Genomic DNA, 26,697 nt, shown 5'->3' with positions numbered 1-26,697 from the left:
TTTTTTTTTTACTTTGTTCATTTATTTCTTAAATTCCACATATGAATGAAATCATATAGTATTTGTCTTTCTTTGGTGGCTTATTTCACTTAGCATTATACTCTGTGGATCCATCCATATTGTTGCAAACAGGAAGGTTACATTCTTTTTTATGGTTGAATAATATTCCATTATATATAGGATATATGCCATATAATATGGCATATAATATTAAGTATATTTTATATATATGATATAAAGTTATATATTATATAAAGTTATTTTAAATACAATATGTATTATATATGTGTATATACACCACATTTTCTTTCTGTTCATCTATCAATGGACATTTAGTTTGCTTCCATAATTTGGCTATTGTAAATAATGCTGCAGTAAACAGGGGTGCATATATCCCTTTGAATTAGTGTTTTCATATTCCTTCATATTCTTTGGGTAAATACCGAGTAGTGCAATTACTGGATCATAATGTCATTCTATTTTTAATTTTTTAAGGAATCTCCATAATATCTTCCATAATATCTACCAGTTTGCATTCCCACCAACAGTGCCTGAGGGTTCCTGTTTTTCCACATCCTTGCCAATATTTGTTTCTTGTGTTTTTGATTTTATTATCCTGAGAGATGTGAGGTGATATCTTACCGGGTTTTCTGTGTACAAACTTTTGTGTAGATATCCTTTTACTTCTGGATGTAAATCCTATGTGAAATTGTTGGTTCACATGGTAAAATATATTTAAGTGTTAGAGGTACTACCAGACTATTTTCCAAAGTGGCTGCACCATTTTACATTTCCATTAGCAGTTATGAGTGTTCTATTTCCTCCACATGCTCCCCAACACTTGTTATTTCCTTTTTTTAAAAAAACTATATCCATCCTAGTGAGTGTGAGCAGTATCTCAGTTGTGGTTTTGTTTTGTTTATTAAAGATTTTATTTATTTATTCATGGGAGACACAGAGAGAGACAGAGGCAGAGGCACAGGCAGAGGGAGAAGCAGGCTCCAGGCAGGGAGCCTGAGGTGGGACTGGATCCCGGGTCTCTAGGATCAAGCCCTGGGCTGAAGGTGGCGCTAAACCGCTGAGCCACCCGGGCTGCCCTCAGTTGTGGTTTTGATTTGCATTTCTCTGAAGAATGATGTCGAGCATCTTTTCACGTGCTTATACTATGCATAACTTGAATACATATTTTCACTGAATATAGATTATTAACATTTCTTTAGCTTCATTGGATGTGTGTACTTTTATTCATTCAATTAATTATCTAGTAGCAGACCTAAATAATCCCTGTATATCAACTTTGCATGCTTATGCCATTATTTCCTTTGTAAAGATTCCTAGGAGTGGATTTCTTGGATTCTAGCTAAATCTCTATTGAAAGTATTCAATACTAAATGTTAAACTATTCCCCTGCATTGAATAAGCAGTCACTCCCCACTACCACCTCCCCAAGGGGGTAGAGACAACTACCCTGACAACTACCAATCTGCTTTCAGTTTCTGTGGATTTAGCCATTCTGGATATTTCATATAAGTGAAGTCATACAATATATGACCTTTTGTGTCTGGCTTCTTTTACTTAGTATAATGTTTCATGATTGTGTACTGTGTTCTAGGGTGTTCCTTCCGTGCTTATCCAGGCCATTTCATTTATAACCCTGCCTTAACCTTCATTACCTGCTTGCACTGAGTGTAGAATTCAGCCAGAGGGAAAAGTTGGGGTCTTCTCAGGTCTCTTCCAAGCAGGTGTCCTGCCCTGTACTTGGCTTTATTAATTCCCCAGTATGCCCTACTGCTTTTGAATGGCTTAAGTTCCCGAAGAAACTCTCTCCTCAGCTTTTTCTCCCAGCCTTTCAACTGTGCCTCAACTATAATCTTTTTTTTTTTTTTTTAGTTTTTATTTATTTATTCATGAGAAACAGAGAGGCAGAAACATAGGCAGAGTGAGAAGCAGGCTCCCGGGAGCCTGATGCAAGACTCGATCCCAGGACCCTGGGATCATGACCTGAGTCAAAGCAGATGCTCAGTCACTGAGCCACCCACGTGCCCTTCAACCATAATCTTTTGTCCCAGGCATCTATAGGTTGTTTGTCTAACTGTTGTTGTTTTTAAGATTTTACGTATTTATTTTTTTATAGAGTACACTAGTGGAGGGAGGAGCAGAGAGAGAGGGAGAGAATTTCAAGCAGATTGCTTGCTGAGTGCAGAGCCCAATGTGGGGTACCATCCCACAACCCTGAGATCATGGCCTGAGCCAAAATCAAGAGTTGGTCACTTAATCCCCTGAGCCACCCAGGCGCCCCACCTTGCATTGTTTTGTTTTGTTTTTTTAAAAGATTTTTAATTTTTTTTAAAGATTTTTTAAATTTATTCATGAGACACAGAGAGAGAGAGAGAGAGAGGCAGGCAGAGACACAGGCAGAGGGAGAAGCAGGCTCCACACAGGGAGCCCGACATGAGAGTCAATCCCGGGACTCAATTCCGGGACTCGATCCCAGGTCTCAATCCCAGGTCTCCAGGATCACGCCCTGGGCTGAAGGGAGGCGCTAAACCGCTGAGCCACCCAGGGATCCCCAAGATTTTTAAATTTTTTATTGACTCATGAGAGATACAGAGATAGAGGCAGAGGGAGATGCAGGATCCTGGCAGGGAGCCCGATCCTGGACTCAGTTGCCGGCCCGGGGATCATGTCCCGAGCTGAAGGCAGACACTCAGCCGTTGAGCTACCCAGGCATCCCCCACCTTACATTATTTTTGAGAAACACCCATTGCTTTTCTATCCTGTGCGAGGTCCAAATTAGAGGGATGAGCATGTTGCATTAGTCCTTCAGGTAGGCCTCAGACAGATTGGAACAGATAAACACAATTCTTTGCATTTAAATAAAGTTTGCTCTACTCATTCCAGGATCAGGAACCAGAGTTCCCCACTGGGAATCCTGGCTCCTATCTCTATCTAGCACTACTACCAGGCTGGGGAGAGGGTGGAACAAGGGCAAATAAAAATGGTACAGAACTTTCCTACCATTTTTTTTAAAGATTTTATTTATTTATTCATGAGAGACACAGAGAGGCAGAGACACAGATAGAGAGAGAAGCAGGCTCCATGCAGGGAACCTGGCATGGGGCTTGATCCCAGAACTCCAGGATCACACCCTGAGCCAAAGGACGCTCAACCACTGAGCAACCCAGGTGCCCAAGTTACCTCTTTCTTGATTGAACGATCACTCTGCTACTTAAACCTGTGACTATTTTTCAGAGTTATGATAAAGGGTTTTTTTTGTTCTTTATTCTGACAGTTCTTACTTGCTTTGGTGTTTCTGTGGAGGTTTGAACCCTTGGAACTTCCCACTCTGCCATTTTCATTCAGTGGGAGTTCCTCCCACAATGTGCATGATTGATTTTGTTTTGTTTTTTAGTCATGGGTACTTTTTTGAAGAAATGAACTACATATGCAACTTAAGTGATAGCCTCTAATTCATCTCCCTTCCCTCCCCAGACATAATGGCTTTCTTGAACTTGTTCTATATAACGCATGTTTTTATACTTTCTTTTTTTTTTTTTTAAGATTTTATTTATTCATGAGAGACACAGAGAGAGAGAGAGGCAGAGACACAGGCAGAGGGAGAAGCAGGCTCCATACAGAGAGCCCAATGTGGGACTCGATCCTGGGACTCCAGGATCATGCCCTGGGCCGAAGGCAGGCGCTAAACCGCTGAGCCACCCAGGGATCCCTGTTTTTATATTTTCACTCAATGTGTATATAGCAGGAAAGAATAATCTTGTTGTATATGCTTTAATTTTTTTCTATCAGTTTGCCTTTGTTTCTTTCACATGACTTAGTGAAAATGGTTTGTTAGATGATACTTTCCTGAGCACCTTGTCTTCAAACTGAGGTATGTACAAAAACTTTCGTACATGAGCACATTTGGTCTTAAAGGAATAGATATCCAAATCTTTGCCTTTTACAAATTCTCTTTCCAAAAACTGACCTGTTTGAGAAGCCCCTCAACCGTGGGGCATTATGCTCTGCTGATTCTCCTTTGCTGGCTTCCTTTCATGGACTCCACTTCTACTTCATGGAAGAAAGTGCTCACATACTCACAATCTGGTGTTCCAGTGCTCCAGAGTACAGTAGCCTCCAGGGTTCCAAATAAAAGGACAATACCAGAGAGCCAGGATATTTAGAGGTGACGATATGAAGAAAGACTCAGAATCTCACTGAATTTTAATCTGGGGGACAGGAGGACTGAGAACACCTGGACTTGGACCCCGAGGCTTTGTCTTCTCCAGCTTTTATTAAGAAAGCTAGCGAATAACAATCATCAGGAATCTACTTGTTAGCTATAGGAATGATTAACTTTGGGAAATAGAAACAGAAAAACATGTTTACTTCAAAGGGTAAAAGAATTGTCCTGCACAATACTTTGCAATTATGCTATATGCCGTGTAAGGAGGCTATTAACTCAGGGAGGTGGAGCGGAAGAGCTATATCTAGAGAACAGTGTGGTCTAGTCAGTGTGCTGACTCAGGACCTCACGTATCCCCAGTGTGCTGGGGGTAATGGGTAATGAGATTCAGTTCTCAGATAAGCTCCACAGCTGGTTGCCCACAGGACAGGTGGCCTTGAAATCAGGTGGTGGCAGTAGCAGTGATGACATCTGGGTCCAGAGAAAATGTGCACTCAAAGCTAATTTACTTTTCAGCCCACAGGTCCTACTCTAGGAGCAAGATCCAACAAGTAAAGCAAGGAAGAGGTCTCAGGACCTGCATATGGTCATTTGTGGGGACACCATTGACCAGAAACGAAGATTTCAGGAATTTAGGGGAATTCAAGAAGAAACTAAGGCACAAGTCTCCATATTGGCCATTGTCCAATAACAGAAGAAAATGAAGGACCAGGTGACTTTGTTTTATTCTTTTTTTCATTCTGTGATTGTTTTCTGGAGGACTTGAAAACTCAATTGAGTTAAATGGAAAAGTATAAATTGGTAAAGTTGACCTTGTGTAGAAATGGATTTAGATTCTAACTTCAATATTGAGGCAGATAGGATCAGGAATATATTGTTCGTAGGATCCCCACTAAGTGACTAATTTTAGAACATCATGTGTGACTGGAGCAACCTATGGGCTATGCTAGCTGTCAGTTTATGTCTGATAACTCTAACGGCCATCACAACCATAGAATCACAATGATCACGGGATTATGCAGTAATGGAGGAGAAAGCAGCCTGGTTCTGCAAGGATGTCACTATATATTTTATGGCACTTAGATGTCAGGACTTTTGTTTAATGGTGCCTCTTAGACGTGATATGGTAGTGCCCTTAACTTCAGCTTTCTCCTAAATGCAAAAGAAGGTTTCTCAAAGACCTCTTTGAGAATATACCAGGAGAATTCAGTGGGCACAGTTCTTCCTGGGATCATAACAAGGTGACTGTCAGGGTTATTCTAGATCATAATAAGGTTATCTAGATCATAACAAGGGGCTGTCAGGGTTATTCTAGAAATAAAATCCAGGTGACCTAAGAAAATGGAAGGGTTTCTTGACTTTCAAAGGTCTTATATGAACAAGTGGCTAAATTGATGTTTGAGTTCAGATATGGCAGTAGGGAGTTGAAGGTACTGTTGTCTGGCACAGTTGTTGGGATCCAAAGGGCTTGCCTTCAAACTTCCCCTTATGTACGATAGATAGTACATGCTCCTTGCTCTTGTTCAAAGCCAATTCCTACTGCCTCCTCTTTTATTACCTTTTAAAATTTACTTCTATGAAAGTGCCTGGATATATTTTAAAGGTAAAAAAATTCCAATTACAAAGTTCTATAGCAAAAGTAAGATTCTTCATCATGTATACATAGAGCAAATGTTTCAAATACATATATTGTAAATGTTTTTAGTTTAGCAGAATTTAATGGCTACTTATTACCACAACTTATTTGTTGAATGATGCTTGACTGAATGATTAAAAAATATTTTGTTATATATATAAGTTCGAACGTGGATGTATTTTTCTTCTATACCAATGTAGTTTATTTAAAAACATTTTTTTAAAGATTTTATTTATTTGAGAGACAGAGACAGATCATGAGCAGGGGGTGGAGGCAGAGGGAGAGGGAGAAGCACACTCCCTGCTAAGCAGGGAACCTGACATGGGCTCAGTCCCAAGACCTGAGCTGAAGGCAGACACTTAATTGACTGAGCCACTCAGGCACCCCTATAACAGTGTAGTTTACAAAAAAAACCAAAACATTTGGGGCACCTGCATGGCCCAGTGGGTTAAGCATCTGACTCTTGATTTCAGCTCAAGTCATGATTTCAGGGTCGTGGGATGGAGCCCTGTGTTGGGTACTGAGCTTAGCAGGGAGTCTACTTGAGATTCTCTGTCTCCCTCTGCACTTTCTTCCCTGCTTGCATGCTCTTTCTCTCTCTAAAATAAATGGATAAATCTTAAAAAAAAAAATCTGAACACCTAAGTGTATAGATGCAGCCTATGTGGTGAACATGAACAGAGCAACTTCCTTCATATTCCTTTCATTTCAATAACTAGAGAAGCACTCATATTAAACAGGACTATGTTGTTATAGGAATTGCTGACACTGGAGGATGTGGCTGTGGACTTCACCTGGGAGGAATGGCAGCTCCTGGCCCCTGCCCAGAAGAACCTGTACCGGGATGTGATGCTAGAGAACTATAGCAACTTGGTGTCAGTGGGTGAGGACATCTCCCTTGTGTCTCTCAAAGGGTCCCCATCAGTGGCCTTCCCTCTCACAGCTTCTGAGAGTTTGGGTGTGTCTGTGCTGCTCTGAAGTATATATTCTCAGTTCCCTCTCTGGCCCCAAATTCGAGAGTATGATATACCCTTCTTAAGAGAAGACCTTTAACTTTACTGATCTGCAAATTGCATGGCTCCTAAAATACAGCAGTGTTCTGTGTTGGAAGACCACAGCTCAGTTCACAGAGCCTACCTCTTCTGTCATTTCCCACAATCAGGGTATGTGGCCGGCAAGCCAGACGCACTCTTCAGATTGGAACAAGGAGAGCCATGGGCAACAGAAGATGAAATCCGCAGTCAAATCCATCCAGGTAAGAGGGAACCAACCAGGAAGGTGGCAAAGAAGTTGTATTTAGTAAGTCAGAGGTGTCACAGCTTCGAGGATGGCTGAGGACATGTGAACAGAGCTCTGGGAATCTCCCCTAGAGGGGCTCTTTCTCTTTGAGGTGCTTAGAGCATTTATCTCTTCTTGGGTTCAATCCCTGTTTGTTTCATACAGGCCTCCATTAACTTTCTCTCTAGATTTCTTAGAATTCTCAAGTATTACCACCCTTCTTTGCCTAATGCTGTGTCATCACTTGTTCTTTCTGCTTCTCTCCCTTTGGAGGTCTACCTTCCACCTTCCACATCTTCCACATCTCTCTCCAAAGAGAATTGTTTGATTGGAGCACTGTCTTTTGACTGTTGCACCTTCCTGCCCCTTTGGATAATGTCAGTTTCCCTTCTTAACATTCACCTCCATTTTCGATTGGGAGTGAGGATTTCAGCATGTGAATTGGTTGGGGGTGGAGCATGAACATCCAGTCCACAGTACCTGCTGTTCTATATGTCTTACATCCTGGCTGTGTAGGAAAACCTTTTGTATCTTCTTTAATCTGACACCACTGCCACATGCACAGTACTTTTGACACCACACGTTAGCAGTTTTCCTCACACCAAGCAGTTCTTTGTGACACCAGCTAGTTGTCCTACGATTTAGCTCAATTCTGACCTTATCTACGTGGAGGTAGTGTCAGATCCCACAGGTTAAGGGCTCCATCACATAATTCTGCTCCCCACTTTATTTTTTATTTTTATGAAAAGAGTAATCACATTTATTGATTGATGAAAAGGGTATTTGTCTTTTGCCCCCCATTTTAGATATCAATCCCAAATAGGAGGTCCCCAGTTTACTCACAACTTCTGTCTGACTTGGTTACAAATCAGAGGTTCCCATGACGTCTTCTCCCTTGGAATTGATTACTTGCTAAAATAGCCCAGAGAACAGAATTCTTTTCAAAGATGACATTGTACAAGGAGAAACGAAATTCATCAAAATAAACAAATATGATGTCTTGTGGTGAAAAGTGCCAGGAAGATCGATGGGACAGGAGTAGAATAGTGTGAGGCCCTGGAGCTGCTCTAGCATCTGGGAGTCTAGCTGGGGCCTCTAATCAGTCTTAAGTCTTCAGGCAACGGGAATACCTCTTTGAGCAGCTGTTTGAGGGATGTGAGGCCTCCTCCAGTGAATCGAGCTCCAATTCAATATATTTTGTATATAAAATAGTGAGTTCAAAGGCCCAAGGCAGGGTGCTCAGTGGGGAGCCTGCTTCTCCCTCTTCCCACCCCTCCACTTGTGCTCTCTCTTGATGTTTTGCTCTCTCGAATAAATAAATAAAATCTTTTTAAAAAAAACACCACCACCACCACCACCACCACCACCACCACCCCACCCTGCCCCAAACAAAGGCCCAAGGCAGGAGCATGTTTGAGGAACCTCAAGGAAGCTGGTATGAATACAGGAAAGGAAGCCAGAGGGAGTGGCTGGCAGTCATGTGGAGATAAGGGCAGTGGGGTAGTGGCTGGAGTTTGGAGTAAACAGCTCATGTAGGACCTTGGAAGAACACTTCAAGGGCTTGATATTTGTAAATAAGGAGATAAGAAAACATTAGGAGTTTTCAATAGAAGATGAATATGAAATAATTTATACTTAAAATGATGGCTTTGGCCACTTCATAGAAAGGAGATGGTAGTAGACAGAGGTTGAAGCCTGAAATCCGGCCACATACTGATTGCTTTAGTCACCTGAGTAGAGAGTGTGAGGTTTGGTCAACATCTGAATGTGTTTATAAAGAGGGCAGAAATGATTTCCTACTGAAGTAGATAGAGGATGTGAGAGAAAATACAAAAGCAGGATGATGGTGTTTTTGGTGTGAGTCTGGGAGGAGGGAATTGCCATTTCTGAGATGAAGACTTGCAAAGAAGGTGTGGGTTGAGAAGTCAGGGGTTCTGTTTTGGACAGTGTATGTGAGACCCTATTTATGCCCGTTGAGGTATAGCATGCTGTTTGGATTTACCTGAGGAGTCCAGGGAGAGTTTAGGACTAGAGATAGAACTATGGATTGAGTAGATCTCCTGTGATATGCACATACAGATTAAAAAGAGCCTGGGAGGGACGCCTGGATGGCTCAGTGGTTGAGCATCTGCCTTTGGCTCAGGGCATAATCCCAGGGTCCCAGAATCAAGTCCCACGTCGGACTCCCTGCATGGAGCCTACTTCTCCCTCTGCTTGTGTCTCTGCCTCTTTCTCTCTGTTTCTCTCGTGAATAAATAAATAAAATCTTTTAAAAAAAAAAGAGCCTTGGACAACTACCAATCAGAAAGATGGCTATTTGATAAATGCAGGGTTTCCTAATAAGGTAACCAGATCCCTTCTTTTGAAAGTCTGTTTTTGTAGATTTGAGTGACAGCCTGGGTTAGTTTATATAGAATGCCATAAGCACCCCCTCTTGAGCCTAGCCTAGTTGGTGAACCACAATCTTCATTTGTGCTGGGAGAAATTGAATTTGGTGAAAAGTAAAGCAATATATTCTAGAAGTAAGATTTTAGTAGCAAATAGATGACAAATTGGCATATAATATGTGGAGGTTCAGCATTTGAGTGAGCCATCTTTTTTTTTTTTTTTGAGAGAGTGCATGTGAGTGGGGGAGGGGCAGAGGGAGAGACAATCTTAAGCAGGCTCTTAAGATGCATGGCTATGCATCTGATGCATGGCTTGATCCCACAATCCTGAAGTCATGACCTGAGCCGAAATCAATAGTCAGACACCCAACTGAGTGAGCTACCCAGGCGCCCCTTGAATGAGACATCTTGTGCTACAGTTCTGGACTGTGTGAAGTTAATTGTCAAAATTAAAAATGAAGTGGAGCACCTGGGGGGCTTAGTTGGTTAACAGTCTGACTATGGCTCAGGTCAATGATCTCAGGGTCCTGGGATCAAGCCCCTTGTTGGGCTCCCTGCTCAGCAGGGAGTCTGCTTCTCCCTCTCCGTCTGCCTGTCTCCCCATCATCCCTCTGCTTGTGCTCTCTCTCAAATAAATAAAATCTTTTTAAAATTATTTTTTATTTTTAAATTTTTCAAAAGATTTTATTTATTCATGAGAGACACAGAGAGAGAGAGGCAGAGACATAGACAGAGGGAGAAGCAGGCTCCATGCAGGAAGCCCAATGTGGGACTCGATCCTGGAACTGCAGGATCATGCCCTGAGCCAAAGGCAGATGCTCAACCGCTGAGCCACCCAGGCACCCCAAAATCTTTTTTAAAAAATGCTAGGAATACTTTGGAAACTTAGTGGGAACAGCTTACAGTGACATAGAATGGGGGAACGGTAGCATGATATGTGGGAGACAAATAGGATTGGAGCAAAGATGATGAAGGGCAAAGAGTGCAGGTGTGAGTGTGGAAATGTGCACAGCCATGTGGAGGTGGTCAAGGAATTAGCCTAACCCCAGGCACAGAAAGGCCAAGTTTAGAAGGAATTTTGTAGGGGAACTAGTGAAGCAGGAACATGGATAAGTGGGCTAATTGTTGGAAATCTAACTTATTTCCAGGCTAACTGTTGTGGATTTTGTTAGAAACTGAGTAAAATGGTGGAGCTGTAGGTTTGATTTGTCCTTGAATATATCCCATTTTTAACTAGATGGCAGCAGTGTAGCAAGTGGTACATCCAGTAGTTCTAAGAAAAGTGGAAGGCAGAGCCATCAACAGTCTTGGTTTGGGATCAGTAATGTGATCCTTTAGCACCCCTTAAATGATGGAAACCAAGACATAAATGCAGAATTTTGAAAGAAGATGATTTTAGTGCCAAGCTGCGGGTTTGCGGCTTATTACATTGAAATGGGAACAGGTGAAATAGTCCATGTATACAAGTACAAGATGTGACTGAAAAAGATGACAGTCCCTAGTGTGGTATTGTGATATAAGAAGTATAATTTGGTCTTTGGCTCTGGTTCCTGGCACAGAACATCCTACAACCCTTGTAGTTTCCTGAGTATGGGAATGTTTTTTTCCCTTATTAGTACAGACAATGTTTGGTGCCCCTCTGTGGGCTTTTTAAAATCTTTGGTATTTTTGTTTTTATTTATTTATTTACTTACTTACTTATTTATAATTTTTAAATTTTTAAAAAGATTTTATTTATTTAAGAGAGAGTGAGAGAGAGCACAAGCAGGGGGAGCAGGAGAGAGAGAAGCTGGCTCCCCCTACTGAGCAGGAAGCCCAATGAGGGATTTGGTCCCAGGACCCTAGGATCATGACCTGAGCCAAAGGCAGACACTCAACCAACTGAATCACTGAGGTGCCCCAAAACTCTCAATGTTTCAGTAACTGTAACATAGTCCCATGCCTTCACTTTTTGATGTACACATTTTTGCAAGTATAAACTCATCCAGTTTTCTGTCTTTACATGATATTTATACACTGATGATTTCTACATTGTTATTTCCAGTTAAGACCTTGCTCAAGATTTATATATCCAATCAAGTTCTTCATGTCTGTACCATCTATCCAAAACCTATGTAAAGACTGGTACACTTGTAAATACACACTCAATTTACCCTTATTCCAAACCTCAATAATAATTCCCATCTCATTACCTATCCATTGGCCCAGGTCAGACACTTCAGAATAATACTTGATTCCTCACATTTATCAATTGTCCCCACATTGAAACCATGAGTGAGTCTTGTCTTCTTTCCTGATTATGTTCTGACTTACCTCCACCTTGCTCTCCATTGCTCCCTGAACCCAGTTTTCATTGTTTTGTACCTGCTTTTTCTATTACTTCTCACTTACTCTGTTTTTTCTAACTAGAATGTATGCTCAATGAAAATAAGGAATGTGTTTCTATATCCTCATCATCAGCACAATGCCTGGTACAGAGACATAGTTTAATAAGGATTTATGGATGTATGAATGTGTCCCACATCATTTTTAAACAAATACTCTATTTCCTAGTGTTTATAGGAATTTGATTTTATTGAACCACCCAGCATGTTTTGTAAGTCACAGTTAGAAAGCAGCCAAGTCCTGGGGCACCTGGGTGGCACAGTCAGTTAAGTGTCCAATTCATGGTTTTGGCTTAGGTCGTGATTTCAGGGTTGTGAGATCAAACCCCAACTTGGGCTCCATGCTTAGCATGGAGTTTGCTTGAGATTCTGTCTCTCTTTCTCCCTCTGCCCCTCCTGCTAGTGCACACACTCACTCTCTCTCTAAGATAAATAAATCTTTTTTAAAAACCAACAACAGCCAAATCTATGTTTATTCATTTTCAGTGATCTAATCTTGTTTATGCCCTGACGGTTCTTATCTTATATTTTCTTTGGTTATGTTACTGGTTTTAACCTTTGTCTAAGTGACGACAAGCGTATTTACTTGGAGTTTCTTTAAAATGAGGTAATAACATTATCAATAAAGAGCCAGCCTACACAAAGCCATTTGTGAAATAGTTTTATTATATTCCAGCCTCATGAAAAGATTCATTCTTGTCTTCTTTCCTAGAGATCAAGAAAGATGATAGTCATCTACAGGGCCACTTGCAAAATCTAACATGTCCAAAGAGAATGAAACAAGGCCACAAACATAATGCATTTGGAAACATCATTCTTCAGAGTAAAAGTAATTTTCCTTTAAGGCAAAATTACGATATCTTTGACTTACATGGGAAAACACGGAAATCAAATTTAAGGATAGTCAACCAGAACAGAAGCTATGAAGTAAAGAACTTCATTGAGGTTAATGGAGATATGAAATCTTTCTCCTATACAAAGCATGACCAGTATTGTATTGAAATTAAATTCCCTGAATGTGGAAATTCTATGAATACAAATTCCCAATTCATCAAGCATCAAAGAACCCAAAAAATAGAGAAACCCCATGTATGTAGTGAATGTGGAAAAGGCTTCTTCAAGAAGTCTCGGCTCATGGATCATCAGAGAGTTCACACAGGAGAAAAGCCTCATGGGTGCAGTGTATGTGGGAAAGCCTTTTCCAGAAAGTCCAGGCTCACTGAACACCAGAAAACTCACATAGGAGAGAAGCGGTATGAATGTTCTGAATGTGACAAAGCATTCCCTAAGAAATCACGGCTACTCATGCATCAGAAAACTCATACAGGAGAGAAACCCTATGTGTGCAGTGAGTGTGGAAAAGGCTTCATCAAGAAATCTCGGCTCATTAATCATCAGAGAGTTCACACAGGAGAGAAGCCTCATGGATGCAATTTGTGCGACAAAGCATTCTCCAGAAAGTCCAGGCTCATTGAACACCAGAGAACTCATACAGGAGAAAAACCTTATGAATGCACTGAATGTGACAAAACATTCCGCTGGAAGTCACAGCTCAATGCCCATCAGAAGACTCATACAGGAGAGAAATCATATATATGCAGTGATTGTGGCAAAGGCTTCATTCAGAAGGGCAATCTCATTGTACATCAGCGAACGCATACTGGGGAGAAGCCTTATATATGCAGTGAATGTGGGAAAGGTTTCATTCAGAAGGGCAATCTCCTTATACATCAACGAACTCACACTGGAGAGAAACCCTATGTATGCACTGAATGTGGGAAAGGCTTCAGCCAGAAGACATGCCTCATATCACATCAGCGATTTCACACTGGAAAGACTCCCTTTGTATGTACTGAGTGTGGAAAATCCTGTTCACACAAGTCTGGTCTCATTAACCACCAGAGAATTCATACAGGAGAGAAACCCTATACCTGCAGTGACTGTGGGAAGGCTTTTAGAGATAAGTCGTGCCTTAACAGACACCGGAGAACTCATACAGGAGAGAGGCCCTATGGATGTGCTGACTGTGGAAAGGCTTTCTCTCACCTGTCATGCCTTGTCTACCATAAGGGAATGTTGCATGCAAGAGAGAAAGGTGCGCATTCAGTTGGGTTGGAGAATCCTTACTCACAGAGCCCCAGATCATCACTTTCAAATGATAGCATGCAGGAGAAAAACCCTGTTAACACAGTGTCGGTGCAGATGTCTTCTGTAGCAGCTCAGACTTCATTACACCTCCATGGGCTCCTAGCAGATAGGAACATAGTCACTGTGGGACAGCCAGGTGCCAGATGTACACCACCAGCAGATAACAGAAGTTGCACAGAGAAACCTTTTGAATGCAGTGAATGTGGTAGTACCTTCACTGATCATTTACATCATATTTTATGTCATAAAAAGCACACAGGGGTAAAGTGTGATACAATCAAGGTGGAAAATCCTTGAATAAAACCTTCCAGCTCATTATGCGGCTGGTAAGTGTATACTGAGACAAATAGCATAAAGACCAGGAATAGTATAAAGACAAATAGTATCAAGATCAGGAAAGCCTTTCTGGAAGGATAGACCTTCCTGGTGCCTCACAGGTCACATATCATTAGTGAGCTCATAGCTGGTAGAAATATAATGACCTTGGAAAAGTCCTTCCCCAGAAATAAGACTTCGGTAAGCATCAGAGTTCACACAGGAGAGGAACTGTTGGAAGAGCTCTGAAAGCAGTGAATGTGGCAGGGTTGTCAGTGGAGCATTTTGCCTCATCAGTAGGCAGAGGAAATAATACAGAAACAAAACTGCACACAGCAACTGTGGAACATCTTCGGAAAACACATAAAGCAAACAAGCCCTGTGAAAATGAATATTTTAGAGATTTCTGCCACAAGTCTACCATCATTTTATATCAGATAATGTACATAGTGTATATTTAGGACCTTGAATCAAACTCCTAATTGATAATGATGGTCATTCCTTAATTCAGTGGTTAGAGTTATAACAGTGTATCCCCTCCCTTTTCAGGGTGGGGGGCATGAATCTTTCATTCCCACCCACGATCATTACACAGTTAGCTCTTGTGTTTCTCTGGTTCTAAATTTGTTGAGTTTATTTTAGGTTACTAAATACTGAAGTCTATCCTTCAAAAGGAAAGTGGATGCATTTGATTCAATAACATAACTTAGGGTGTTTGGATGTGTTTAACTTTGTAAATATCACCCAAAGGGACAGCTGCTCACAACTGAAAACCTATCGGCCAGGTTTTTTCCATGGAGGATAGTTCACATCTGATCTACACACCATTCAGAAAAACTTTCATCAACTATTTCCTTTACCTGGTGCTATTCTAAGACCTACAGATGCTGACAGTGATGAACTGAACAAAAGTCCTTGCTGCCTTTGAGTTGGCTTTTTTAAAGCTGGATTATATGCATGTAGCAATTTGACCCTCCAGCAAATGTAATCAAAGGATGTATATGCCTACATTAGTTGAAAAGGACATACTATAGAAGGTACAAAGTATCCTGATTATTTCGTGTTCAAGGCGCATATTATTTTTTGGAGAGGGAACAGGAAAGGATTTACTTAGTTTTACACATGTAAAATAGGATATGGGGACTTTTTAAAAAGGTTTGTATCTTATTTCTCTACCTGGATTATAAATGCCTATCTGGATAGTTTATAGATAGTCCTATATTCTGCAGCAATAGCAAAATAGAAACGGATTACATAGCTTTGAAAGATGATTGAAAATGAATGTGTGACCTAATGAATGACCTAACAGACTAATCAAGCAAACTTATTTTTGTCACCGAAGGAAAGGAATGAATGCCAAAAATCAGTATTCTCCCAAGAAACATTTTAAAAAAGAATCCTGAGTAGAGGCCCTTGGCAATACAGAAGGGGCAGATCAGCAAGGGAATAAGATCCACAGAATAAGCCCAATTAATGGAAGAAAATGACGTCACTTTAAAAATGGAGGACAGTGTGTTTGGCAGGTGGAGGTGAGATTCCCTTCAGATGTCATGGAGAAGAGCCCTGAACTGTTCACAGTCTGCCATCTATGAGAGTTGCCACCATCTCTGGGATCCTGGCTCCTCTGTGATGTGATGAGACATGATGTAGCGTCATCCTCACTGTCCTGGGAAGGGGCCTGTGTCCTCTCTTCTGTACTCAGGGTTCTTCCCCTCGGTTCAATAAAGATCTATGCAGCTTAAAAACAGTCCTGCTTACAAGGGAAAACGGTGGAAATTTGCCATGAAGTGGCTGTCTCCCAATTGAGATCCAAACTGAGTTTTTGAGTAATTTACTACTACAGACATTTTTTTGAGCATCTAAACTGTGACAGGCACTGTTGTAGACATGGGATACACTGGTGAACAAAACATGCAGAATAATGGCCCCTAACAGGATGGATTCAGGACAGATGCTCTTCAAAGAATCAAATGGATTCTTCAACTCGGGCTTCAGGTCCTCTCCATTTCTTGTTTTGTGAATCTGCATATCCCATCATGATGGTCAGTGATTTTCTACTTAAATCTGCAGTCTACCCCTGAATGGGCTGCCTGGCCTGCCCTGAACCTGAGGACCAGATGCTGAATTAACTCACCTTTCCGACGCTGGCATCCCAGGTAAATAAAACATTGTCATGGGATACTTTAAGAAGGCTGTCTCAGCTTATATCCTCTACTGCTTCACCTCTTCGGCTTCATAAAATGAATTTTAACAGTTACTAAGTGTGCTGTTTGCTAAATGATGACCACATTGTTTTGTTACTTAGTATTCTGAAATGCTCCATTTCCAATTTGGTGTATTTTAGGGAACTGCTTTTGTACATTTGAAACCTGTGTCCAGGTACCATTTTATCAGCTGTTGCACATGGTAATGAGTGTAGGTACTGAGATCAGGGTTTGGGATCTGCCTGGGTCACTCTGCCTTGTCTGGCTCAGTGTGGGTGGGTATATTAGTGTTCTTGAGCTGTCATAACAAAGCACAGACTGGGTATTTTAAACAACAGACATTTGCTCACAATTCTGGAGGTGAGAGTGTGAGATCAAGGTTCATGGGGTTAGTTTCTTCCAAGGTGTCTCCTTGGCTTGTAGATGACCACCTTCAAGACCTAGTCTCCTTTGTGTCTAAATTTCTTTTTATAAGGAGACCAGTTATATTGGTTTAGGGCTTCACCAGTGTGAATTTCCACTGAATTATCTCTTCATTTCTAGTAAATTATCTCTTCAAATACCCTATCTCCAAATATAGTCCCATTCTGAGGTACTAGAGAGGTTATTATCAACATAAAGATTGGCGGGGGTGGTGGATGATGGTATTTGTCTATGAATGCCATTCAAATTTGGAAATTTATATTGGGCTGATTGATGGAGCTGGCAGGTCATCAGTAAATGGTGGTATCTTTTCCAGATTTGAGGATTAATACAGGGCCATATATCAGTATCTGGGAAAGTCCATGTGTATCTGTGGTTGAGAGGCTAAAGGTTTGGAGGCCCAGGACCTCTGGGTTGTTGGAATAGACCTGATGAATGTTGTTTTCCCCTCAATCCTTTAAAATCCCTCATTAGTTATATATGTATATATACATGCATTCATATACATATTATGCACACACACAAACATATGCATTTTCTAGAAAAGCAGTAGATCCCTAGGGGACAATGATAAGACACAGCCACCCTAGGTAATAGAGATTCCATTTTTTTTTTTTTAAGATTTTATTTATTTATTCATGAGAAACACAGAGAGAGAGGGGTCAGAGACATAGGCAGAGGGAGAAGCAGGCTCTATGCGGGGAGCCGGATGTAGGACTTGATCCCGGTACTCCAGGATCACACCCTGAGGGGAAGGCAGATGTGCTCAACCGATAAGCCATCCAGGCATTCCCCGAATGTCTCTTAAGAGTTGCATTCACTGATTTCTGCCCACAAGTATCTCTGCCTTTGGGCTGTGTACCTTTTCCTCTGATAATGTTATAAAGAGTCAGTTATGAAGTTTCTGAGGTCTCAACCAAATTGCCTGGATATCTGAGATCCAGGCTAGGGAGTGAGGGGCCCTGTGAATTTGGAGGATGCAGGAAAATTATAGAAAATGATTAAGGTTAAGGTTGTTCCTGAGTAAGATCTTTTTTATTTCATCTTTTAAAAGAGATTTTATTTATATATTAGAGAGAGAGCACACAAATTCGGGGGGAGGGAGAGAGAGGGAGAAGCTGAGCAGAGAACCCAATTTGGGGCTCGAATCCAGGACCCTGGAATCATGACCTGAGCCAAAGGGAGACTCTTAACCAACTGAGCCACCCGCAGGCACCCCCTGAGCAAGGTATTTGATTCCAAAGGCTTAGTGTGACATAATAAGAAATATATTATTTGGTCTCTGCTCCCAGTTCCTGACTCAGAGCTTCTAAAACCCTTGTAGTTTTCTGAGCAATGGTGGGGGGTGATAGAAGCATCTTACACAGAGCTGTTAAATCCCTTGAAATTTCCTGGTGATAGAAGTGTCTTTTGTTCTAATAAAATGACTCTCCTGGATGTCTTCTGGATCGAGGTTGGTTACCAGAAAGACCACCACCTTTGATGAGACACTTAAAACTTTCAGGGAAGGGAGAAGGCCTAGATATTGGGTTAATAATCCGTTATTCATTTGAATCTATCGGTCAATCTGTGTATCTGTAATCATTTGAAAGTTTTGTCTTTAAAAAGCATTCATGATGGGATACCTAGGTGGCTCTCGGTTAAGCATTTGCCTTTGGCTCAGGGCATGATCCTAGAGTCCCAGGATCGAGTCCCACGTCAGGCTCCCTGCATGGAGTCTGCTTCTCCCTCTGCCTGTGTCTCTGCTTCTCTCTCTGTCTCTCATGAATAAATAAATAAAATCTTTAAAAACTAAAGTAAAATGCATTCATGAATCAAATAGGTCATTTTTTAAAAGTAAAAGCCATATATATATATATTTTTTAATGGTTAATATTTATGCATATATATATTCAGCAAACAAGTGAGTTCCCTTTTATGTTGGGGGTCCCCAAGACCATCCCCAGGTTTGGTAATTTGCAAAGACTCAGAACTCAGAAAACTTGTACTCAAGGTTACATTTATTATAGAAAGGATAGAGATTAAAGCAGCAAGGGAAGAGCCACAGTGTGACAGGGTAGGAGCTGTGTGTCACATGGTGTCTGCACTTGTGGAGAGGCTGGAGGCCGAAGTCAGCCATGTGTGTGTCCTGCCCTGCTGACGCTCTCTCAGTAGAGAGTGGACATCAAGGCTCAGGTGAGTTTTCCCTGCTAGCAGTTCCTCTTGCCTACTGTCACAAGTTCATGCCAAGGAAGTAACACTGCCTGTGACTCCATTGTGGGAAGACAGCTCATAACTCTGTGTTTGGAACTTTCCTGTATTCTGTGCTTTGTGCCACTTTTTTTTGTCTGATGTCAACCGTATCCTTTAACTATAGTAAGCTGTAACTGAGTGTAACAGTTTTCAGTGAGTTCTGAGTCCCACTAGCAAATTATCATGGTGTTACAGAATAATCTCCCAACCTTTGGTAGCTTCGTGTTGCATTTAGGGTAATTTCTAGTCTACTAATTATCTCTTCAATGTCTCTAATGTGCTTTTTAAATATGTGTACATTTGTTTTTTCAGAAATAGTCTTTTCCTCAAATCTGCCTACTTGTCTCTGTATAGTTCTTGCTCTTTAGACATTTTAAAATATTTAAAAAATATATATATATATATATTATTTATTTATTTATTTATTTATTTATTTATTTATTTATTTATGATAGTCACACACAGAGAGAGAGAGAGAGAGAGGCAGAGACATAGGCAGAGGGAGAAGCAGGCTCCATGCACCGGGAGCCCGACATGGGATTCAATCCCGTCTCCAGGATCACGCCCTGGGCCAAAGGCAGGTGCTAAACCGCTGCGCCACCCAGGGATCCCAAAAATATTTTATTCCTTATAACTTTTTTTTTTTTTTTAAAGAGGGAGAGAGAATCTTAAACAGGCTCAGTGCCTGGCTGGTTCAGTTGGTAGAACATTCGACTCTTGATCTTGAGGTTGTGAGTTCAAGTTCTGCATTGGGAGTAGAGATTACTTTTTAAAAAAATCTTAAAAAAAAAATGGGAAACACTAATGTTAAAGAGGACCATGTTGTTACAGGCATTGCTGATTCTGGAGGATGTGACTGTGGACTTCATCTGGGAGGAATGGCAGCTCCTGGCCCACTGCTCAGAAGGACCTATACTGGGACGTGATTTTGGAGAACTATAGGAACCTGGTGTCAGTGGGTGAGGACAGCTTCCCTGTGTCACTCAGAGGGTCCTTTTTTTTTTAATTTTTTTTTAATTTTTATTTATTTATGATAGTCACACAGAGAGAGAGAGAGAGAGAGGCAGAAACACAGGCAGAGGGAGAAGCAGGCTCCATGCACCGGGATCCCGACGTGGGATTCGATCCCGGGTCTCCAGGATCACGCCCTGGGCCAAAGGCAGGCGCTAAACCGCTGCGCCACCCAGGGATCCCGACTCAGAGGGTCCTGATCAGTGGTCTTTCCTCTGTTAGCTGCTTAACGCTTCAGAGTAAACGCAGTGCTCTCAAGTGGTAGATTTTCAGATCCTTCTCTGGCTTCAGGCAAAAATATATAATGTGCCTGCTCCTGAGAGAAAAGCCTCTGGGTTGCAGATGTGAAAATTGTCAGTCCCTTAAATGTAGCATTCTCCCACCTTGACAGACCCCAGCCCATTTCAAAGCATTCTGTCTTTTCCATGAACAGGGTATCAAGCTACCAAACCAGATGTACTCTCCAAGCTGGAATGAGGGCAAGAGCTGTGGATGGCAGAAGAGGAAGTCCATAGTCGAACCCATCCAGGTGAGTGGGTGAGAACAGCAAGGTGGACAGCTGAGGAAGTCATGTTCTCATCGGTCAGGGAAGGCTCCAGGCCTATGAGCGGGTCTCAGGATGTTTAAACAGCTTCACCTCAGGGCGCTTGAGTGGCTGAGTCATTTAAGCATCTACCTTTGGTTCAGGTCATGATCCCAGGGTCCTAGGATCGAGCCCCTCATTGAGTTCCTTGCTCAGCATGGAGTCTCCTTGTCTCCTCTCCCCTTCCCCCTAGCTTGTGTGCTTTCTCTCCCTCTCTCAAATAATAAAATCTTTAAAAATACTAAGGGGCCCCTGGATGGCTCAGTGGTTGAGCATCTGCCTTTGGCTCAGGTTGTGATCCTAGGGTCCTGGGATCAAGTACCACATCAGGCTCCCTGCGAGGAGCCTGCTTCTTCCACTGCCTGTGTCTCTGCCTCTCTGTGTGTCTCTCATGAATGAATAAAATTTAAAAATCTTAAAAAAAAACAAAAAACAAAAAAAAACAGCTGCCCCTCCTATCCTTCTTCCCTTAAAAGAGCTTCTTTGTAGAGTCAAGAGGAAAATATGCCCCTTTTATTCCTCTGAGAGCTGATCTCCATTTATGTACATCTTGATTTTTTGTTGTTGTTTGGTTCTCTATTTCCTACATTTCTCAAATATTTTATTTAAAAAAAAGGATTTATTTATTTTAGAGAGAGCATGTGAATGAGTTGGGGGTAGGGATAAAGGGAGAGAGAATCTCAAGCAGATTCTGCAATGAGTGTGGAGCCCAATGCGGGCTTGATCTCATGATCACAAGATCATGACCTGAACTGAAACCAAGAGTCAGATGCTTAACTGTGCCACCCAGGGTCCCCAACTCAAATCTCCTTTTCTGTTCATTGTAGCAGTGTCTCTACTTCTTCCACCTCCATGCTGTGAAATCCCACCTTCCAGGTGCTACTCCTAATGTAGACCTTTGAATTCGACATAGTCTTCCAACTAGTTCATCTTCCTGCTCCATTGCAAACTAGTGATTTCCCTTCTTAGCATTCAACCTTACTTTGGGTGCTGTATCCACACCATAATCTGATCTCTGTGTTTCCATGGTTTCTTAGCTTGTTGTAGACTAAATGTTTGTGCCCTCTCAATATTCAGGTATTGAAATCCTAATCCTTAAGGTGATGTATTAGGTGAGGCCTTTGAGAAGTGATTAGGTTATGAAGACCCTGCCTCTTCTGCCATATGAGGTTGTAGCTGGAAGGCACTGCCTGTGAAGGAGGAAGCCTTCCAGACACTGAATCTGCTGGAACCCTGATCTGGGACCTCCCAGCCTCCAGAAAGATGAGAAATAAATTTCTGTTGTTTTTGTTATAGCAGTTTGAATGAACTAAGACACTTCTCATTCCCCACTCTGAAATTGTCCAAAGGTTCTGTTTTCCATTTCTTGCTCTGTTCTCATTTCCTTACACCTTGCCTTCATTTTGATGAGTTAAGCTCTTATTCTGTATAAAGACTCCTACATTCACAGAAACCCTGAGTGATTTCAGAATTTTTGAGGAACTAAAATCACTTTCTCTACAAGAAAATTTCTTCCATCTTGCTCTCTCTCTCTCTCTCTTTTTAAGCTTAGGGTCTTCTAACAGTTTAGAAAAATGAGTGTCTACTCAAGGTTAAGAAAGAACAGTGGGAGGGATGCCTGGGTGGCTCACTGGTTGAGTGTCTGCCTTTGGCTCAGGGTGTGATCCTGGGGTCCTAGGATCTCAAGTTCTGCATCAGGTTCCCCACAGGGAGCCTGCTCCTCCCTCTGCCCATGTCCTTGCTTTTCTCTCTGTGTCTCTCATGAATAAATAAATAAAATCTTGAAAGAAAAAAAAGAAGGAAGGAAGGAAGGAAGGAAGGAAGGAAGGAAGGAAGAAGAAAGAGAAAGAAAAAGAAAAAGAAAGAAAGAATGAATGAAAGAAAGAAGAAAGAAAAGAATGAAAAAGAAAGAAGAGTGGGAATTAAGAAAGAGGTCGGAAGATCTAAGAGAGGCTGATTCTCCAGAAGCAGAACAGAAATGTCTTTTGAGAACGTAAGAGCCATGAACATTATCTGGCATTGCTGAGTCATCAAGTAAGGTATAAACTAAGGGACAGGAATGTGATCTTTACTGTTGTCTTCCCATTCTTATAGTTGTATATGTGTGTACTTTTTTTTTTTTTTACTTTGAATTCTCTTTTTGTGAAATGGTCTTTGACTACTCCTTTGTGTCTTTCTTCTATGAATTCACATTGTACTTTGTGCCCAGACCATCGAAATGCAGCTTTGAAAACACTGTATCCATCTATTTTTTAAACATTTCTTAAATCCAAGGCTTTTTTTTTTTTTTTTTTTTTTTTTTTTTTTTAATCCAAGGCTTTTGTTGAAGACTGTGCATAATACATGTCCAGGCCTCTTCTTCTCAGTCTCATTGATTAGATTTTGGGCACAAGTCTGGGGATATCAATATTTAAAGTTCTCTAGAGGATGCTGTTGTGGCAGTTTACCTGGTGACTCACAGCTAAAATGCTGAATTTCAAGAGAAGCAAATACCATCTGGTAAGCAAAGATTTTTGTGGTGAATATATAACATGGATACATGAAAATCTGTATGCAATATAGGTTTTGAACACAAGATATTGTTGCTAGATTTCAAGGTTGAAGTTACATGTCAAAAATTAGTAAAGATGTGATATTGTAGAAATCTAGAGGAAATACAGCCTACAGTTATATAGAGAGCATGGGGAGTGATGGCATGATATGTGGGAGCATATCTAGATTTTAAATAAAGAAGGTAATGTGGGGTGCTTGGGTGGCTCATGTTAGCCTCCAAATCCTGATTTTGGCTCAACTCATGATCTCAGGGTCATGAGATCAAGCCCTGTGTCAGGCTCTGTGCTCAACATGGAGTCTGCTCGAGATTCTCTCTCTCTCCTTTTCCCTATGCCGCTTCCCCTACTTGTGTGTGCTCTCCCTCTCTAAATAAATAAAGAAGATCTTAAAAAAAAAAAAGAATGGATCCCTGGGTGGCTCAGCAGTTTAGCACTTGCCTTTGGCCCGGGGTGTGATCCTGGAGTCCTGGGATTGAGTCCCATGTTGGGCTTCTTGTGTGGAGCCTGTTTCTCCTTCTGCCTGTGTCTCTGCCTCTCTCTCTCTCTCTTTCTCTCTCTCTCTGTGTCTCATGAATAAATAAATAAAACCTTAAAAAAAAAAAAGATAATGAAGGGCAAATAGTGGAGCATAAATAGTTGGAAATCTACAAGGCCATGTCCAAGACTTCCATGGATTGGTCTGAAGCCAGCCATGTAAAGGCCAATGTCAGAGAGTATTTGTGGGGGAAGTAGTGGAATGGAAATGGGTAAATGGGGTAATTAAGGCAGTATTAACTTTTATGGCCATGCTGACTGTTTAGATTTTATCTATTAGTAATTGAATTAGTTGGGGTAGCACAATGGTAGAGGTGTTTTGTTTTGTTTTTTATATCTCTGGGTAGTCTTAGTTTCTACCTGGTAGCAGCTGTATAGCAATAATAAGGAACAGCCAGAGGTTGTAGGAAAAACTGAATAGGTAGCTGGCTCGAGTTTTGGTAGAAGGAGTCAAGTGGTCCTTTAGGCTACTTAACTGATTCCAACATGGAGACATAAATGTAGAATTATGGAAGAAGATGCAGTTTGTTGCAAGATGAAGGATCACTGCATTAGGGTATCAAAATGAGAGAAAATCAGATGTGACATCTTTATAGGTACAGCATGCAGAATGTGACTGAAAAAGATGACAGTTATCATGTTTAGAAGGCCATCTGCCTCTGGAGAACTCTGAGTGTCCTTCTACTAGCCTGTTGGAAATTCCTGGTGGTCACGGTCTCTCATCTTTGCCCCTTTCTTCAAGAACATACCCTAGCTAGACTAAGAGTTGGAGTGTTGAGATAGGAGTTTCTCTCTAAATGTGTGACCAGTTTGATGATGCTATGCAGAATGAGGAGAAAATTTCTAAATTTTAGAAACAGGATGACCACTGAAAAGTAGCACAGATATGTCAAAATCAAACTTCTGAATTGCCTCCCTGAGCCATTTGTTCATAACAAGCGTTTGCTTCTGTCCTCAACCAGCATAATCAGTTTGTGTCCTTTGGTGGGATCTTCAAATCAGAAGCCTGAATATTTGAGCAACTGACATCTTGTTCCTCTGCCTCAACTTTCTTTCAATCTTTGCATTCTCTGAACATGACTTCAGCTCATGCTTTATCCTTAAATACTTATATACTGATGTTTTTCACATTGCTATGTCCACAAAAGCTAATTCTCAGCATTTATATATTCAACTGGGTACTGGCACTTTACTGTCTAATAAAATCTAAATGTTTCTAAAAGTCCACTTATTTCCCCTACATTCTGAACTTCAGTAACATTCACCCTCTTGAGGGGAGTTTCCACTTACCTCTTGACTCAAGCAAAATATTTTGGAATAAACCTTAATTCCTCATAGTTCTTTATCCACCTTCTCATTTTTAATTCACTGATGAGACTTGTCTTACTCCACAGTGTACCCTCATTTCCTCCACCTCTCTTCGTCTCCTTTGCTCCTTCAAACCACTTATAATTTGCAGCTGCCTCCTTTTTTTCTTTGCTTATTTTATTTTCCCTAACTAGAATGTAAGCTCAGTGGGAATAATATGTTTATATGCCCCCAGCACGAGCACTATGGCCAGTACCTAATAGGCATTTTATCAGGATTTGTGGAATGACTGAATGCAGCCCTTCTAATTTTAGATGATGTTTTCTTTCCACCTCCTTCCCCCTCTTCCTTTTTTTTTTTCTTTCCTTTTTTTTTGTTCTAACAGTGTCTTTCTTATTTTCTACTCCTGCATGTTTTGCAAGACACTACTTAGGAAGCAGCTGACTCTATTTATTCATTGTGAATTATCTAAGCTCATTTGTATGTTTATTGCTTTTGCCACTTGATTTTTGTGTATTATATTTTCACCAGTGCTCAAGAAATAAGAAACATTATTAAAGATTCTTTTATACTGAGATCCTGCAGGCAACACTAAAGATTGGCCAATCTATACCTGAGCATTCATTGTTCTCTTCTTTCCTAGAAATCAAGGGAGTTGATGATCATCTGCAGTAATACTTGCATACCTGAGATTTCTAAAGACAACTAAATATGAAACGATGTGTGAACATAATGTCTTTGAAAATATTGTTCATCTGGACCAACACCGTTTTCCTTTAAGGCAAAATCATGGAAATAAAATTTAAATTTAGTCAGTTAAAACAGAAGCTGTGGAATAAAGAACCCTGTTGAGCATGGTGGAGATGGAAAATCCTTTCTCTTTACATAATATGAGCAAATTCATACTAAAATGCCTGAAATTGGAAACTCATCAGCACGAAGGCTCCCATTTGTTAAGCATCAGGGAACTCAGAAAATTGAGAAATGCATATATGTAGTAAATGTAGGGAATCCTTCATCAGAAGTCTCAGCTCACTGAAGATGAGAGAATTCACTGGGGAGAGAAACCCCTGAATGTAGTACAAATGGAAAACACATACCACAAAGTCTAGGTTCATTGAACACCAGAAAATTCATACCGAAGAGAAACTTTATATAAGGTCAATGTGGCAAAGCATGTTATAGGAAGTCAGAAGTCATTATACGTAAGAGAAATGAAAGAGGAGAAAACCCCTGTTGATACACTAAATGTGGCAAAGCCTTTTTCATTAAATGACATCTCATTTTATAATATCAGAAAACTCATACCTGATAGAAACCCGTCATGTGTAAGGATTGTGGAAAAGGCTTCACCCAGATTAGTTTCACTGTACATTGGTGAACTCGTACTGGTGAGAAACCTTATGTATGCAGTAAATGTGGACAAGCTTTATCCAGAAGATAGGGCTCATATGACATCAGAGAGTTCATACAAACAAGACTTCCTTTGTAGGTAGTAACTGTGGAAAATCCTGTCCTC

The 26,697-nt window shown here is 41.0% G+C and overlaps 1 protein-coding gene across 4 annotated transcripts in view; it reads left to right on the top strand.

Annotated features, from left to right (window-relative positions):
* The window catches only part of ZNF613 (zinc finger protein 613), a 55,605-nt gene extending 29,570 nt beyond the window's left edge, over positions 1-26,035 (top strand). For 3 of the 4 annotated variants that reach the window (XM_035705559.2, XM_025421387.3, XM_025421386.3), the window contains 7 exons: positions 4,700-4,895; positions 6,576-6,702; positions 6,982-7,074; positions 12,581-16,487; positions 20,022-20,149; positions 20,635-20,730; positions 25,822-26,035. In XM_035705559.2, the coding sequence (XP_035561452.1) occupies positions 4,884-4,895; positions 6,576-6,702; positions 6,982-7,074; positions 12,581-14,313 (1,965 nt within the window). In that variant the 5' untranslated portion in view covers positions 4,700-4,883 and the 3' untranslated portion in view covers positions 14,314-16,487; positions 20,022-20,149; positions 20,635-20,730; positions 25,822-26,035. The remainder of the gene's footprint in view (positions 1-4,699; positions 4,896-6,575; positions 6,703-6,981; positions 7,075-12,580; positions 16,488-20,021; positions 20,150-20,634; positions 20,731-25,821) is intronic. The other variant, XM_025421390.3, reaches the window with a different exon arrangement.
* The last annotated feature ends 662 nt before the right edge of the window (positions 26,036-26,697 follow it).

Source organism: Canis lupus, chromosome 1, assembly GCF_003254725.2.
Source record: "Canis lupus dingo isolate Sandy chromosome 1, ASM325472v2, whole genome shotgun sequence".
NCBI lineage: Eukaryota > Metazoa > Chordata > Mammalia > Carnivora > Canidae > Canis > Canis lupus.
This window is presented reverse-complemented; position numbering and strand designations above follow the sequence as displayed.